The sequence below is a fragment of the Drosophila arizonae genome, chromosome 4 (assembly GCF_054131065.1).
Source record: "Drosophila arizonae isolate 15081-1271.41 chromosome 4, UAZ_ARI_1.0, whole genome shotgun sequence".
Lineage (NCBI taxonomy): Eukaryota > Metazoa > Arthropoda > Insecta > Diptera > Drosophilidae > Drosophila > Drosophila arizonae.
Genome location: NC_142924.1, coordinates 22076315 through 22094843, shown reverse-complemented (window position 1 = coordinate 22094843; position 18529 = coordinate 22076315). Strand labels below are relative to the sequence as shown.

The window sequence follows — 18529 nt, the reverse complement described above, 5'->3', positions numbered from 1 at the left end:
AAAATTGTATGAAACTGAAGAGTTCTTCTGGTCTAGCTGATTCGAATGCTTAGGTATACCGTATACGTAGTGCCATAGTATATTTTTACTTACTAATTACTTAACTACATGTATGGGGCCCTATGAAACATTGTTCCTATTTTTTTAATAACCTGTGTTTATGTTTGTTTCTTTTCTCCCTTTTTTGTCCAATTGCTATGAAATTAACCGGATACATGACATGCAAAAATGCAAAGTAGTTGCTATTCGTGTTGTTTTCCACATCAAAATGGGGAGTTATAAAAAGGGAAATAAACCGCTTAACCTTGTTTACAGATTTGGTGAAGGGAGCGCTCGCGTCTTAGCCAGTTCTTTCAATGCGCTAAAAGCCGCTAAGCCCTGCCTTGGGCCGTAGGCCGTGGGCTCCTTTGAACGCCAGGCTAGCAGAACGAAAATGAATTCACAAACTGCGCCGTTTTCAATACGTGAAAGTTCAAGCCGCGGAGAAAGGTTTTGATATTTTCGCGGAGATAATCGCTTTAACCTGGGTGTGGCTGCTGTTTACCCCTGACATTGTCCTTCAGGACAGATTTTGAATTAAAGAAAAAAATTAAAATAAATTGAATTAAAAAAAATACATACACATACATACATACATATATGTATGTTAAGTGCTTGTGTATGGTTGGTTATGTGAGGAAGTGAGAGTGAAAGTGTGTGTGGAACGCGCAGCCTCCGCGCCACTAGAAAGGGGCAGCAAAAACGCGGCAAGCGCTCCATCAGCTGATTTCGGTAACGATTTTTGTTTTCTTTCATTTTCGCAATAACTGCGCCGTCGCCATCGCCAGCGCCAGCGCCAACGCCAGCGACAGCGCCAGCAGAGCCAGCGCAGCGTCAGCGACATCGACTAAAAGGATTTCCGTGCTTTCAGCTCATTTCAGTTCGTATCGGTATTCCATACAAGACGGAACGGAACGGAACGCGAGCCACCAAAAACATTTCATGCATATAAGCAATATTCGCATTGCTGCTGCACTCAACGCAAGTCGTGCTATTTAAGAACCGTAACATTGCTGCTCTCTCTGTGTGTGCGTGAGTGTGTGCGCCGCATCAGTTTGCTGTTTGGCTTCTTTTAATCATTTGCCGCCTTTATACACATGTATGTGTGTGTGTGTTTCTCCTCTGTTATGGCCGCTGTTATACACAACATATCTGTCATTTGATGGTGCAACAAAGTTCGTGTTAACGTACGTCGACAGACACATACAAACAAAACACACGTATCATGTATGTGTGTGCCGTTAATTCTACTGCCGAAGATTAAGATGAATCTGTGCGGTTCATTAAGCCGCGAACTCTTCCTCGAAGGTATGCCCACACTCATATAATTTACATATTTTCTTTAGCACATCAACATGTCCATGAAATGTCAGGCGCTGGCATTTGTTTTTACTTTCGCTGTGTGTATTTGCTTAAGTGTGTGTATGCCATTATGCATACGTGTGTATATCTTCTTAGCTGGAGGCTTAAATCGACAACAGCTTCTCCTTATATTATTGTAATTATTATTTTTTACTTATATACATTTAAATATTTGCTAGTCACACAGTTGAATGTGATGAGTGAAAATATGTATACGTACGTACATATATATACATATATATGTATATGCATCTATACTGTCTACATATTTATAAATATAAATCAAAACAAAACACCAAAATTATTTCGGGACGAGTGTGACCGACTCCCAGATATGCTACACACACACACACACACACACACACACAATTATTATTAACAGATCTGCATCTGGCAAATCTCTAAACAAAGCTCTTAGCATCTTCATTAATCATAAACTGCATTCTCTGCAGGTCGAGTATATTTGACAAAACTATTTACATATATGTATCTATTAATGTACAGGGTATACGTGCGCCAGCACTGCTGAAAGCCTGTCGAAAAAGTCATTTCACAATCTATTTTATTGTTGTACGATACACATTCCTCTCAATTTGTAGAATAGAGACATTTCTGTGGGGATTTCGTGAATGGCGAAAATTGTCTTTTGGCTTCTCCGTAATATCCGGCAAATAAGCATTTCCCAGAAATCTGGACTCTTAACTCTCGCCAATCTCTATTGTACAGCACACATTTGGTAATTATTCGTTAGATGATGTCATTAGTCAATCTGTCCTGTCATTATCTGGCCATGGTCCAGAGTTAAGTTGTTGTCCGTAAGTGACCTTTATCATAATGGAAATAATTGAAATAAATTGTGCCGTAACTTGCATATCCTGGCTAAAACAAAAGTTTTCCCCATAATTAGAAGAGATGGCAGCATATTAGCCTAATTTTCTCGGCCGTGCACAATTACCGCATAATATGATTATGTTTGACTTTGCTCTGATTGCGAAGGGAGGTATGCGAGTAAAAGAATATTTCCGTGTTCCATCAAGGCTGATTAGCGCATTATGCGAATTATTTCCAAGAGCTCCAAATTGGACATCGGGGCCAAAGTTATGTTCAGCCACCGGAAGGTGCACGGAGAGCACGTTGGAATTTGTTGAAAGTTATAAACCACGGTTAATAAAATGCGCCGCCCGTAAACAGCATCCAATTTCTCTTTTATTGCTTTGCGTGTTCCGCTTCGCAATAGTAAAAAGTGAATTTGTAATCGATATTGAGATATACTTTTCCAATTTGATGGGCCAACTTCAAGCCAGGTGCCGAAGTACAGAAAGCCAATTAAAAGAAAATAAGTAAATATAAGAAAAGAAGAGAAAATAATGGAGAAGTTAACTTATAAATCATCCTGTAAGTTGGAAGGTTGACGGGCTGACAGCACCTTTGCTCGGCTAGGGGATACTTATTGATCGACCCTCGCGTTTGATGCGTCTGCAGCTCGCGCACTTTTTTTTAAAGAAATAATCTTATTTACAAATTGGAAATTAATTTAGAAACATTTTCACTCTCTACAAATTGAATTTTGATAAAAGTTTCGCAGGCACTTGCCTGCGCCATGCCCCATGCCGCATGCCACATGCCCCACGGCTCCTGCCACACGACTTTTGACGCCATTTTCGACACGATTTATGCGTGTTGTGGTGCTCGTTACCATTGGGGCCAGTCGAACGCCAAGCAAAGGAGCCAATAAGCCACGCTGCGGGTTTCTTCATTTTGCGCACTTTGTTGCAAGACTTTAGCCGACTGTAGCAGGTAGGGAAGGCTTTGCTCTGCCCTGCCTTGCTCTGCTGTACGGAATACGTGTGTACGTACGGGTTGCCTGCAGCTAATGTCCTGCAAATTCTTCATTTTTTTCACATTGTCTCTCGCGTGCTCGCTTTTAAGGCTTTTATCTATCTGTTGATGGCCAAATTATTGGCTGCATGGGGAAATGGAGCACACAAGGGGCAGCATCATCTCACACGCTCTCAACTACTCACACACACATCCATACACGGACTTACACACCCATCAGCCTTTGTCATGGACAGACATTAATTAACACCGATGACACCCACAACTTAACAAATAAACGTTAAATGGGCGAATGATATTCGCTTCAGGGACTCTGAGCATATTATGTATTCTCTATAGTTTTTTTTTTTAATTTTTCTTTTTTTTAGCTTTAATCATTATTCATTCAACTGCACAATAAGCAGACTTCCGTTAGCCAACGCCAGAAAACGGATGTAGTGTTTTCTTGTATATATGTATGCATGCATGTGTGTGGGTGTGTGTTTATATACATGCATGGGTGTTGGTAATTTAGTTTAAACTGAATGCAGATGACGAATATAGGATGTGTATATGTATTGTATGTATGTGTGCTTGAGCATATATGTACATATAAGTATATGAAGACGAATGTATGTGTGAGTCTATATGCTGTATAAGTGTATGGTAACTTCGTATATGTAGGTTAGTATTTAGATAGACATTAGCTAGCTTAAACTAGCTCATCATGCAGTATGTAATATGGGGGTTCACATATACATATGTACATACATACATGTTCATGAGTATGTATAGTACTCGTAAATACGGATGTTGTTTGCATACATATATGAATGTATGTACGATTGAAAGTAAATATGAATATGTGTGCGTGTGTGCACGTTATGTATGCATGCATGCAAATGAAAATACGAGTGCATGTATGCACACATATACATATGTATGTACTATGTATGAATGTCTGTATGGATTATGTATGAATTCATGTATTCATTTACTAATGTATGTGATTGCATGTATTCATGTGTGAATACATAATGTTTTCCATGTATTTAATTCTGAAAATACGAGTGTTTGCCTGCATGCATGTAAATACATGTGTAATAGAATATATGCAACTATGCAACTATTTATGAATGAACGTAAGTACATTCATGTACATATGTACGCAAGCATTTATTTATATATGACTCGATGTATGTATGTATATAGAATACACGTAGTATGCTCGTTATTATGATAATTTGCAATTGAGTATGTAAGTATTTATGTATACATTTATGCGTCTAAGTATGTAGACATACATATGTATATATACAAGCATGTACGTGTGGCGATCTGGCATCACAATAATTCTCGATCGATACTATCGATAAAACATGATCTCTCAATTACCATCATTAGTAATAAGAATACATATAGACACTTCTTAAGCTTCAGCGCGACACATCACATGTACATATTACATCAACCTTAATCAATACAATTTAAGCAAATCATAGCTGTGTTCCAATTTAATACAAATAAATAGTGACGCATACATTCTCCACAAAAACCAACAAACAATATTTTCATAAATGGGAATCCCCACATTCACATACATTCATCAACAATTCCCATAATTGGTGACCCCGAGTTCAAATACGCGCCGTTGGTTTTTCACTAAATGAGCTTCTTGATCAGCAACACACGCTGACAATCACTTCGGTAGCAAACATTTTAGCTACTTATTTTTACATTACCAGTGATCTCAAAAAGCTTTATCAACAAAGAAGTGCAACAATTTCACAGTTCGTCGCAGCCGTCTCGACATACACACACATAGCCAACACGCGCTATTTCACAACGAAGCGACGCGAAAAAAAACTAACTGCGCAACAAGATGGCCGACGAAGAAAATTCAACCGATGCGGAATTACCTACAGAGAATACTTCCAACATGAATGCCATTTTAAGCAAATTACCATTCCCTCAACTAAATTCAACAACATCTATCGAAATGTTTTTCACCAAACTCGAAGGCTGGTTTGAGCTGCAGGGCATCGGTACGCGTAAAGAGCACGAGAAGTACACTGCCGTTATAACCTACGCAGATCCAAAATATCTGGAGCAAGTGCATGATCTAGTAGTGAACGAGCCAACTTCAAATCCATACACCACGCTGAAACAATCAATTCTCGCCAAATTCGCAGAGTCTGAAATGGTTCGTCTTGATAAGCTCGCAACTGGTATTCAACTCGGCGATGGACGCCCTAGCCACCTGTTAAGTCAACTACAGCAAACTAATGCCACTAATGACGAAACTGTTGTTCGACGTTATTGGATCAAACGATTACCACCTTCAGCTCGAGCTGTCATCGTTGGAATTCTTCAAAGTGCACCAAACACCCCACTCAGCCAACTTGCTACCACAGCTGATGCTGTCATAGATTCGCTCAATTACTCAGGTGACAACATCCAAGCAGTGACGTCTATCAACTCTGAGGACACGTCACTGGCGACTCGCATGAGTCGTTTAGAGAAACGAATCGACGACCAAGATAAGTGTCTCCAGGAGATAAGCAAAAAGCTTTCACAAAGCCTTAACAACAACAACAATCGTCGATCTCGCAGCCGCTCATCAAGCAATCAACGCAATACTTCACAACAGAGCAACGCGAATCAATATTGCTGGTACCACAACAAGTACGGTAGCAACGCTCAACATTGTCAAGCTCCATGCAACTTCAAGTCAAACAACAACGGGACAAAAAACTAATCACTCCCATCGAGGTTTCAAAAGGCAGCGTCGATGGGCAACCCCAACACGCCTTTCAAAATAGCCCAAAACTTAAGGTTGAAGTACATAGCATTTCCACTTCTGATCGTTTGTTTATTCCAGATGCTAAGTCTGGTCGAAAATTCCTCATCGACACAGGAGCAGACATATCTGTAATACCCACCTCAACAATAAACCGACGATTAAATATCTGCAAGGAGAATCCACTATTTGCAGCCAACGGATCCACAATCAACACATACGGCACAACTCGCCTTACACTCGACCTTGGCCTGCGTCGTCCGTTCACATGGAACTTCATCATAGCAGACACCACTATACCAATCCTAGGATCAGATTTCTTGCAGCACTTCAACTTACTCGTCGACATTAAGCAAGGAAAGTTAATCGACGCGCAAACACTACTTGCACGCAGCGGCATCTGCAGTCTACAATCGCCGTCCTCTGTCAAAACGTTTGACACATCATGTCAATTCGCCAAGCTTTTGGAAGAATTCAAGGACATCACTCAACTCAACTTTGCAGCACCCAAGCCCACAACATCGGATGTCACACACTGCATCGACACCCGAGGGCCTCCCACTTTTGCAAAGCCACGTCGACTAACTCCAGACAAATTTAAAGCAGCAAAAGCTGAATTCGAATATCTGCTCAAAATCGGCGTTTGCCGACCATCAAAAAGTTCATATGCATCTCCCTTACATATGGTACGCAAACCCTCAGGCGATTGGCGACCATGTGGCGACTACAGAGCTTTAAACGCACAGACAATTCCTGACCGGTATCCGTTACCTCATATACAAGACTGCACCCATATTTTCTATGGCAAGAAAATATTCTCAAAAATAGATCTCAACCGTGCCTTTCATCAAATTCCAATAGAGCCTGGCGACATCCCTAAAACAGCTATCACAACACCTTTCGGTTTATTCGAATTTACATATATGACGTTTGGATTATGCAACGCTGCCCAAACATTCCAACGTTACATGGACACCGCATTCAGAGACATGGATTTTGTTTTCGTCTACATTGATGACATTGCTGTAGCATCCGCCAGCAAAGAACAACACAAACTTCATCTCAAACAAGTTTTCGAACGACTTCGACGCTATCACCTTACAATCAATCCTGGTAAATGTAGTTTTGGTCAAACCTCAATCAAATTTCTGGGACACAACGTTGACTCCAATGGCATAGCACCTCTGCCTGATAAAGTCAAGACAATCATCGATTTCCCGTTGCCCAAAGTAGCAAAGGAACTTCGACGCTTTCTGGCAATGATCAACTTTTACAGAAGATTCTTGCCCAAGGCCATCATACATCAAGCACCGCTGGTACAGCTCATCCCGGGAAATAAGAAGAACGATTCTTCGCCTATATCCTGGACCGAAGATACCATCAAACATTTTGAGGAGTGCAAACAGTCATTAGCCACTGCAACTTTACTGGTACATCCATCACCAGACGCTAGTCTCTCACTCAGCACGGACGCAAGTGACACAGCAGTTGGCGCTGTCCTTCATCAAATCATCAACGAAGAACGCCAGCCATTGGGATTCTTCAGCATTAAACTTACTGATGCACAACGCAAATACAGCACGTACGACCGTGAATTGCTAGCCATCTATCTCAGCATTAAACACTTTCGCTACATGTTAGAAGGACGAATATTCGATGTGCGCACAGATCACAAGCCACTAGTTTTCGCTTTTACGCAAAAGCCCGAAAAAGCTTCACCTCGTCAACTTCGTCAGTTGGACTTCATAAGTCAATTCACAACATCAATTCAACACATAGCTGGAACTGAGAACACTACAGCAGATACATTATCTCGCATATCAACAGTAGATTCAAATATAATCGACTACAACAAAATCGCTCAAGCGCAAATCAACTGTTCTGAACTGAAGACGATTCTCAAAGATAAGACTACAACTCTACAACTCAAGTCAATAAGCGTACCTCACTCTTCAACTCCAATCATATGTGATTTCTCCACTGACACTGTACGCCCATTCATCCCTCAGCCATTGAGAAGTACAGTCATCAGCAAAATGCACAACATTGCTCATGGAGGCGTTAAATCAACACTTCACATTATCAAACAACGTTTTGTTTGGCCCTCCATGCACACCGATGTCAAAAACTTTGTTAAACATTGCATACCATGTCAAAAATCAAAAGTTACACGTCATGTCCACTCACCACTTCAACAATACGCACTCACATCTCAACGATTCGAACATATCAACTTGGATCTGATTGGACCACTACCCCAATCAGGACAATACAGATACTGCCTCACTATCATCGATCGCTACACCAAGTGGCCAGAAGCCGTACCTATCGAAGATATACAAGCAGAGACAGTTGCAGCAGCATTAATCAACACTTGGATCTCTCGTTTTGGAGTTCCAGCCCGTATAACTACAGATCAAGGTAGACAGTTCGAATCTAAACTTTTCAACGAACTTTCGCAACTCCTTGGCATTAACCACCTACGCACAACAGCCTACCATCCACAAGCAAACGGAATCATCGAACGTTGGCATCGTACTCTCAAAGCTTCAATTATGTGCCAAAATAGGAGCGGGTGGCCCAACAAGTTGCCAATCATATTGCTCGGACTACGATCAGCATACAAGCCTGATATTCAAACCACAGCCTCACAACTTGTCTATGGCACAACGCTACGCCTGCCAGGAGAATTTTTCCACATAAATAGACAGTTTCAACCACAAACAGAGTTCGCACAAGAGCTAACAAGGATCATGAGTGATCTACGACCAATTCCAACAGCCAACCATGACACTACTAAGCCATTCGTTTTCAAGGATTTAGCAGAGTCGACACACGTTTTTCTACGCAATGATATGGTACGCGAGTCATTGCAACCACCATACGATGGTCCATTTGAAGTTAAAAGCAAGCACCCAAAATTCTTCAACATCATCATCAAGGGACGAGACACTAAAGTTTCTATCGACCGTCTCAAGCCTGCCTACATTGAATCAGAAAGACAACTCACACCTACCATCGCAATCACGCCATCATCATCACCTCCACCACAGCCAGTTCCTCAACATATGCCAAATCAACCAACTGGAAGACCTCGCCGCACAATTAGACTTCCCGTTCGCTTCACAACTTGAAGTCTAGGAGGGAGTACTGTGGCGATCTGGCATCACAATAATTCTCGATCGATACTATCGATAAAACATGATCTCTCAATTACCATCATTAGTAATAAGAATACATATAGACACTTCTTAAGCTTCAGCGCGACACATCACATGTACATATTACATCAACCTTAATCAATACAATTTAAGCAAATCATAGCTGTGTTCCAATTTAATACAAATAAATAGTGACGCATACATTCTCCACAAAAACCAACAAACAATATTTTCATAAATGGGAATCCCCACATTCACATACATTCATCAACAATTCCCATATACGCAAGTAAATTTGTATTTATATATTTATATATAAGAATGTAACTATGTATGTACCTACATATGTAATGTATATTATACATAGCCATTCACATAGATATATGTATATGTAGCATACCTTCATGTACATAGGTTTATATGTATGTCTGGATAGATCTATGTACATTTGCAGGTGCATATACACATAGGTCCATACAGACCTTTATTTAGTTAGCTTGAACGGCATACAATCAAGGCCAGAAACTTTCGGCTGAACGCCTAAAAGCAAACTCTAAAAATTGAAGCAATTACACACTCTGTAATAAGGTTGATGTGCTGTTAGCCCATTTGGGCTTACAACATGCTATCAACAACTCGCCATGAACGTAATTGTTGCTATAAAGCGAATTTCCCTTTTATTTACTTTCAGTTAACCGCAAGACTTAGATAAATATATATTTAAGTAATATGATAAGTAGACCGAATTGCAGCGTAGGCAATAGACAAAACGGAGGCAGCGAGAGCAGGAAAAAGTAAGTGCCGAGAGATACGAGTTGAGGGACGGACAACGCACTTTCCGGCGACTGGTATGGCCGCATCAAATTACGCCGTGCGGGGCATCATAGGGCAACACACTCGTACCACATGGCACTAAAACAAAGCCCAAGGCAAACGCAAACACTCTTGCATGTGGCATGACTACGACCACGATTACGACTGCGACTAGAAGCGAGTTGTGTGTGGAGCTGCAATTAAGGCAGACAGGCCGTGCCGGAGGCCGAAGACAATAGGTGCGCCCCATAGTCCTCGTCCTCGTCCACGTCATCGTCGACCTGTTAGTGCTCTTCAAGTTATACAACATCCACGCCACACCACGCCACACCACGCCACACCACGCCACACCACGCCACGACACGCCACGGCACGGCACGGCCATAGGTTAGCGCCTGTCCGGGCTTAGCCAAATCCTAAGCGCCAACATGTTGCGCAGCTGTGTCTGCCTGCAGCGAGCTGGCGGCGGCGGTGGCAAGCGACGCAGCTCCTCCGTGGAGGACGCCTCCTCGTGCCGCTCGTCGGAAATAGAACGTATCGGTGCCAGCATGCAGACAACCACACTGGGCACCAATGGCCAGCCGCAAACGCTCGCTCCTCAGCCAAATACGCGCGCATCCAGTCTGCTGCAGCTGTTCCACAGGAAAGGTTGGTGCAAGCACTTCCGCAAACCGCTCCGAGGCATGAGCGCAACGCGAGTCGAGAAATGTGAGTACCAATTTCAATTAATTAAATTCTATCAACATCTACTACAAACATGTAGAAGGTAATAAAAATAAATAAAGAAATAAACTTGCCTAGTTGATCTAGCCTCCCTGCGGTATTTCCCGTATCCGATTGCAGCTCTTAAAATACCCTTTGCCTTCTCTTCAGCAGTTGCTAATGCAGAATTTTAAATCTCGATCTGAAGTCTGTTTGCACTCATTAATTTTGCAGAGTGAGGCATTAGGTCCACTCAGCTGACGGCTGCGACAGCGAGCTTTGTTAATTGTTGTCAATTAGTCAGCCACAAGTCGACGATTTGTTCAATCAGCCATTCAGCTTGTCAATCGTTCAACCAGTCAATTAGTACATTAATTAATCAAGCGTTTAGTTAGCCGATTACTCACTCTGTCAGTCAGTTGGTAAATTAAGCAGTTATTCGATTGGCCCAGCAAAATAGGCAATAGACAGTCAGTCAAATAGTTGACAGGATTAGTCAATCAGTCATTTATTGCGTGTGATGTTAGTCAATCACTCAGTCAGGGAGTTATTTAACGGGTCAATCATATTCGTGTTGGGAAATCACAGAGTCCTTAGCAAAGTTCACTCAATCAACTATTGTCAGTCAGTTTGTAAGTGAAGCAACGATTAATTCAATCAGTTTTGTCAATCAATCAGTCATTCAATCAGTCAATCAGTGTTTCATTCAGTTATTATAGCAGCCAATCAGATATTCAATCATTCAGTCGATTAGTGAGTCAGCTCCGTCAGCTCTTTAAGTTGTCAATCGGCTGTGTCATTCAATCAATAAATCGAGCTATAAATCAATCCTCAGTATTTCAAACAGTTAGGCACTTTGTCAGTCATTTTGTCATTCATTGAATCAGGCGATTTGTCAATCTATCAATCAGTATAAAAGCAGACAATCAGTTTTCCCGAGCAATAAACCATTCAATCAGTAAGACAGTTTGTCAATCACATAAAAAATGCATTCATTGAGCCATTTCAATCAAATATTCACTCAGTATGTTCATCAAGTCTGCCTTTAATATTTAATCAGTCAGTAAGGAAACCAATCAGTATGCCAGTTAATTATAGCAAATTAATAGTAAGGCATTCAATCAGCTTTGCCATTCAATCAGTCAGTCAATCAGGTTTAAAGCAAATCTGGCAGTCATTTAATCATTGCAATTAAATTAAGAATCAATTAAGAAGTCAACTCGACCGTTATCAAGCTATCCATCGGGCAATCGATCAGTCAATCACGACTGAAATATCTATTTCAAATCTATTTTTATCTGTCATGGTAACACCTACGCCTCATCGTACGTAATTTCCTGATATTGATTTGTGGAGGGTGTGGGAGACACTTCAACCAAAATATCGAACTAAACCTGATCTGGAGAGCGGAGAGCGATTGCAGTCCTTAAAACAACTAAGTGGTTTACTTATTTTAACACTCAAAAAACAAAAAATAATATAAAAACAATACCAATACCATGTCCGACACTACACTGACCTCCCCCCACCGCCTGTTGGCCCCCATCCAATTTCAGCCTTATTTCCAGGGGTCAGCCCCACTGTCGCGTTCTCAGCCGTCTGTATTGTGTTACAATTTGTGCGGCTCCCCAAACGAATTTAGCAGACGACGACAGCCAAAGCCCCAGACCAGCCCCCTCCCCTGGACACTTTGCTTGACCACATTGCTATTGACCAAGAGGGGGCCAAAATCGACTGGGTCGACACTCACATAGAACCACAGACAAATATAGGTGGCACAGGGTGGGGACACGGGGAGGGGGCCGAGGGGTGTTTCCACTAGAGAACCACTGAAATACCATTTGCGGGTCATTCGAGTCGCAGTCTTGCATGGGATTCCGCGTGAACAACAGTGAAAAGAGTGTTTCCTAGTCTATAATAATTGATTTTTACAAGTTCTGAATATATAAAGCGACAGAGGCGCTCTGTGAAAGTGCTAAAATTATATATATATAAATGCAATCGAAGTATCATGATAAGTCGGGCAATCAACTATAGCTGACCGATCAATGGGTTGTATTGAAAGTAGAAAAATACGTAAACAAAATTTAGAAGAATGTATGCAATGCAATCTGCAATCTGCAATTAAAACACCATAAAACACTCGGCCTTTGACTGCTATTCAATAAATGTTGTACTATTATTAAATAGTTTAATGAATGTTTCAATTTAGTGCCAACAACAACAGCAACATAACATAACAGAACAGAACAGAACAGGACAACGACAACACACATTATAGAGACACTCTTGTTTTAGTACTCCATTCTTCGCCTCTATTACATAATAATGGACGAGAACGGCAAGTAATAATTTAATTTGTAGGAAGCACATGCTATACACACGCATATATATATACATATGTATATACTGTATATACGTATATGCAGTTTGTGCTTAGAGGTATGCTATGCAGCCCTTGCATCCAAAAACGTTAGAGCAATCATTCAATTAGGTTGTCCGTGACAACTTTTGCGTCCTCGACTCCATTCCACAGGAGTTTCAAGGACCTCGAAAAAAGCGTGTGCACCTAGACAAATACAATGCGAATTCGCTGAAGTGCATTTTAGAATACTAAGTGCGTTGTAGTCCTATTAGGTTAAGTGCATTTCGGAATTGAATTACGTTGCCCGATGTGAGCTGCGGCACAGCTAAATAGCTAAACTGAACGCAAATAGACTTTTGTTTTCTCTATTCGATATCAAATTACTGTAGCTCGTAGCATTAAATATTAATGTTGTGTAAATGCAAATGGAATATGGCAGAATTATATTGAGTTCCTTTCAATTTAAATGCAAAATTCGTTTCAGCTATCCGTGCGGCAATATTTATTCAAAAATGGTTCCGCCGTCATCAGGCGCGTCAGGAGATGCGAAAGCGTTGCAATTGGCAGATATTTCAAAATGTGGAGTATGCCTGCGAACAGGATCAGGCAGAGGTAAGTAACTGATGCGATAGGCATGTATAATATATGCATATGCAGTAAATCTATATCTGGATCATATAGAAATTATTAGTTTTGTATTAGTATGTATTTATGTAGGGGCTAAGCGAAAAGGATAGCATTTTCTGAATTGACTTTCTACTGATTGACTCAATTTTCATTTAGAAAAGGGTAAAAAGGGTTTCGTAAATACAATGTAAAGCAATATAGATTTTTGTTGTTTAGGCCCGGAACAGTCGAAAGAGTCATGGCTGTTTATCTGTCCATCTGTCCATGCCATATCAAAAAGGTAGAAACTTGATATTTAAAATATATATTATATTAAAATATGGATTAATTTAGGTGTGCAGACAAGTTTATTAGTTAGTTAGTTATTGTTTTTAATAGTTTAAATAAAATCTAGTAATAAAATAAAAAATCTAATCAAGTAGATTTTGAGAACTATTGTTGCTCCTGCCTATGTGTGATAACTATTCTTGCTTCTGTCTATGTGTGCGGTTGAATCTTCTGTCTATCTATGTAGAAAAGAACTCGCTCGAGTGAAATTGTGCTTAGAATATATCCGATTTATTTAAAAACATTACAATTATCTTATAATTATTTGGGAATTGTTGAAGCGAGTTTGAGCGGCTGAGAGTATGTACGACTTGATAATATTATCTTATAACTATTCAGGCATGATTGAAGAGATTTTGAATCGAACGTTGAGGAACACCTCTGACATTATTTCTAGGCGTAAATATAATTGCGATTTCAATCAACAGTTTTCACTTTTTGTAGTCCTTAATATAAATATTATTTATTTATTTATTTATTTATTTTTTATTATTTAGTTATGGTTCAGTTAATGCAATTGCATACAAAATGCTTTCGGTTCGGCTAACCCTCGTAAATAGAACTAGTCTGCTGGAATGAGCATTAGCAGAGAAACTCGGCCAGAATAGAAAAGTGCATTTGTTAAGATTCGAAAGTCGATAATACTTAAATGAGCTAAGGAACACACATACGCATGTGTATGCATGGACTTACATATGTAGAGAGATATGTTGAGGGAACTTGTTATATAGGTCACATTAAATATTTGATTGCTTTCTATTTTCAGCTGTACAAGTTCTTCAATGACCTTATCAAGCACATGCCTCAGGCCGCAGAGGCAGGAAATAAATCAAACTCACAACGATGTAAGTCCTACAGCTGAGTCTATTTCACTCCCCTCCAATATCTGATAACTGATAACAATTCCCAATAGGTTCTGGCTTGGAGAAGAGTGGTACCTTGTATGAGGAGAGCGGCGATATGGCGCGCATAGAACTAACAGTGCCCATAACGAAGAGCCACATAGATCTATTGATTGATGTGTTCCGCAAGAAACGGGTAAGTCACGTGCTAATTCCCAATCCCTTAAGTTTCCGGTCTAAATCCGCGCTTTATCATTGCAGGGCAACCGTCTGCATCCAAAGTATGTGTGCCTGATATTGCGCGAGGCTGCCAAGTCGCTCAAACAGATGCCGAACCTTTGGATGGTGTCGACTGCTGTCTCCCAGCAGGTGACGATTTGTGGGGATCTGCATGGCAAACTGGACGATCTGCTGGTTGTGCTCTATAAGGTAATGTCTAACCAGATTTTCGTAATTCCCGACTCTATTCCTTCTCATACTCTTCTCAGAATGGCCTGCCGTCCGCTAGCAATCCTTATGTCTTCAATGGCGACTTTGTCGATAGAGGCAAAAGGGGGCTGGAGGTGTTCCTGCTGCTGCTATCGCTGTACCTGGCATTCCCTAATGCGGTCTTCCTGAATCGTGGTAATCACGAAGACAGTGTTATGAATGCCCGATACGGCTTTATACGCGAAGTAGAAGGAAAGTATCCAGTAAGTAAAGCTAATATGCCTAGCTTATTCTCTTATTTAAACCTGCTCTTCTTTTTCCTTTGAAGCGTAATCACAAGTATTTGCTGTCGCTGATTGATGAGGTTTACCGCTGGCTTCCACTGGGATCCATATTGAACAATCGCGTGCTGATTGTCCACGGCGGCTTCTCGGATACCACCAACCTTGATCTCATCAAAAGCATCGACAGGGGAAAGGTAGAGGCATAGATGCAACCAATTTGGATATGGGATAGTTATATATAGTAAATTGCTTTTCAGTATGTTTCCATTCTGCGTCCCCCTCTAATGGATGGCGAGGCTCTGGACAAGGCTGAGTGGCAACAGGTGAGCTAAAGCAATTATACCTCTACCCATAAATTCAATGCTTAAATATGTTTGCAGATTTTCGATGTCATGTGGAGCGATCCGCAGGCCTCGCAAGGCTGTAAGCCAAATCAGCTGCGTGGAGCCGGTGTCTGGTTCGGGCCAGATACAACAGAATCGTTCTTGAAGCGCCATCGACTCAGTTACGTGATACGCTCGCACGAATGCAAGCCAAATGGACACGAGTTCATGCATGATAACAAGGCGAGAATAATACTAGACTTGATTGAAAGTCCATTTATAACTGTATACATATATCTATTGCAGGTCATCACCATATTCTCTGCCTCGAACTACTATGCCATCGGCTCCAACAAGGGCGCTTATATGCGCCTGAATAACCAGCTGGTGCCGCACTTTGTCCAATACATTTCGGCCGCCTCGCAGACCAAGGAGCTGTCCTTCAAGCAGCGCATGGGCATCGTGGAGTGCGCGGCCTTGAAGGAGCTGGCTGTGCGAATGCGCGAGCACCGGGATGAGCTGGAGGAGGAATTTCAGAAGTACGACCCAGATGACAGCGGCTGCATAACCATTGCCAAGTGGTGCTTTGTCATGGAGAGTGTCACCAAGCTGGGCCTGCCCTGGCGGCTGCTGCGCGAAAAGCTGGCGCCCGGCACGGATAGTCAAAGCGTGAACTATATACGAACCTTGGATTTGCTGGACACGGATGTTATTGTAAGCAAAGAAATGAAAATGAAACTGATTATTTACTTCATATTTGACCCGCATTCTCGATTTGTTGCAGATGAAAGCCGAGGCTGACGGCACATCGGTCATGGACGCTTTGTATGCCAATAAAGCCAGCTTGGAAACCATATTCAATATTATAGATGCTGATCACTCAGGTTCAATATGCTTAGCTCGCTCGCCTAATCAGAGTTTGTTTAATTTGAAATTTGACTTCTTTTCGGCTCAGGTGAGATAACGCTGGATGAGTTCGAGAAGGCGATTGATCTGCTGGTCGCCCATATGCCTGGCGTTTACTCCAAGAACGAGATGCTGGAGAAGTGCCGCATGATGGATCTCAATGGGGACGGCAAGGTGGATCTGAATGAGTTCTTGGAGGCATTTAGGCTCAGCGACTTGCACAGAAAGGAACAGCAGGAGGAGTATCTGCGCAAGCGTTCAACAACCAAATCCATTATATCGCAGCATCCCTCGGACTCGGTGACGAAGCTTGCTGACAAGATATCCAAAAATATGGTGCTCATTGAACAGGATATCGATCCGACGGACTGTGAGGCGAAGGATGTGGGGCAAAGGTCATAAATATGATAAGGATTGGGTAGTACAATTATGCAATTATTTCACTAAATTATAAGAGGTCAGATCTAATATATCGACACTAAAACTATGCTAGGAACGAAATATTAAGTTATATAACAGATCAAATTCCGAATTGCTTCTGAAACCAAGCCTAAATAAATATGTCTTCAGCTGTTTTAACCCCTCAACACTTTCAAGGCTGGCTTAAAATACTTCCTAAAGTTTATTTCCAACTGATTGGCTTAATTTTTGCACAAATTTACATCTAAATTTCGGGGTATATACATACAGACATATATATATACTTACATATATACATATATATTTATATCGTTAACGATTTAAAAGGCAATTATGAAACAACTGTGGATCGAGGAAAGTGTTTGTTGGTGATTAACAGAAAAGAGCAAATATTTATATAAAAATATATCCATTAGAAAATATATGATATCTAGCTTTAAGCTCCATTACCTCTGCTAATATATATATATAAACATATATTTCCAAAGCATAAGGAAAGGCAAGCTAAAGATGGCCAATGGCCACATCATTCCCAGCCATTAGTTTCCTCTCAATTGCATTCAATTACAATTAGCAATAAGTGAAAGGATGGATTTAAAGAACTGCTTTTAACTAAAATATATTTTATTTTATAATTACCCAAAGTACAAAGGATATATAAAGTCATAGATAACAGCAATTTCTATATGAAGCAGCGGTACTCGAATATATAAGAATTACATAAATATTTAAATATAAATATCGCAATTGTTTAAACACATTGTTCAAGCCAAGGGATCAAAATCTAACATTTAAATTGTTTTGAAATGCTTACCTAATACAATAGTAATTATATTGTTACATATATACGCCCAGTTGGGCAATGTTATGAATATGCAAGAAAAATATATTTATGTTATATGCAAAATACATACATACATATATATTTTGATAAGTCCAGTCTTTCTACATTAGTAAATTAACATCAAGAAATCAATTAACGATATGCGAATATATACACATACATATATAATCTATGATAACTACTTACAACTAATGCTCTCAAATGAATGTTTGGAAATTCGGAAATCCTAAAATTGCTAAGTTGAGCATATGAGGAGCTCACTAAATCAAACATTATAGCTAATATCTATAATCAAAACTAACGATCTGGTCCAAATAAAATTTAATGAGTTTGCCTCATAAGGAAATAACATTTTAATAAATACATCTTTTGACTCTATAACTTCGCATGGATTGTTTCTCTCATTTACGGATTTTTTTGAATTTTTAAATATTTTAGTGCATAACATAGAAAACATATTTATTTCA

General features: G+C 40.4%; 1 protein-coding gene across 5 annotated transcripts; it reads left to right on the top strand.

Moving 5' to 3' along the window:
* The first annotated feature begins 910 nt into the window (after positions 1-910).
* rdgC (retinal degeneration C) lies at positions 911-18443 on the top strand. 5 transcript variants are annotated; one of them, XM_018006366.2, is made up of 13 exons: positions 911-1347; positions 9872-10701; positions 13545-13672; positions 14781-14859; positions 14928-15052; positions 15118-15285; positions 15345-15548; positions 15614-15763; positions 15827-15892; positions 15950-16135; positions 16199-16606; positions 16677-16776; positions 16848-18443. In XM_018006366.2, exons 2-13 carry the CDS (start codon positions 10422-10424, stop codon positions 17198-17200), a joined length of 2247 nt encoding a protein of 748 aa, XP_017861855.1. In that variant the 5' UTR covers positions 911-1347; positions 9872-10421; the 3' UTR covers positions 17201-18443. The 5 variants fall into 5 exon arrangements, with proteins under 5 accessions (XP_017861855.1, XP_089325155.1, XP_089325156.1 ...); XM_089469030.1 differs by lacking the exons at positions 911-1347; positions 9872-10701 and adding exons at positions 12540-12792; positions 12908-13036; XM_089469029.1 differs by lacking the exons at positions 911-1347; positions 9872-10701 and adding an exon at positions 11784-12020.
* Positions 18444-18529: the final 86 nt, after the last annotated feature.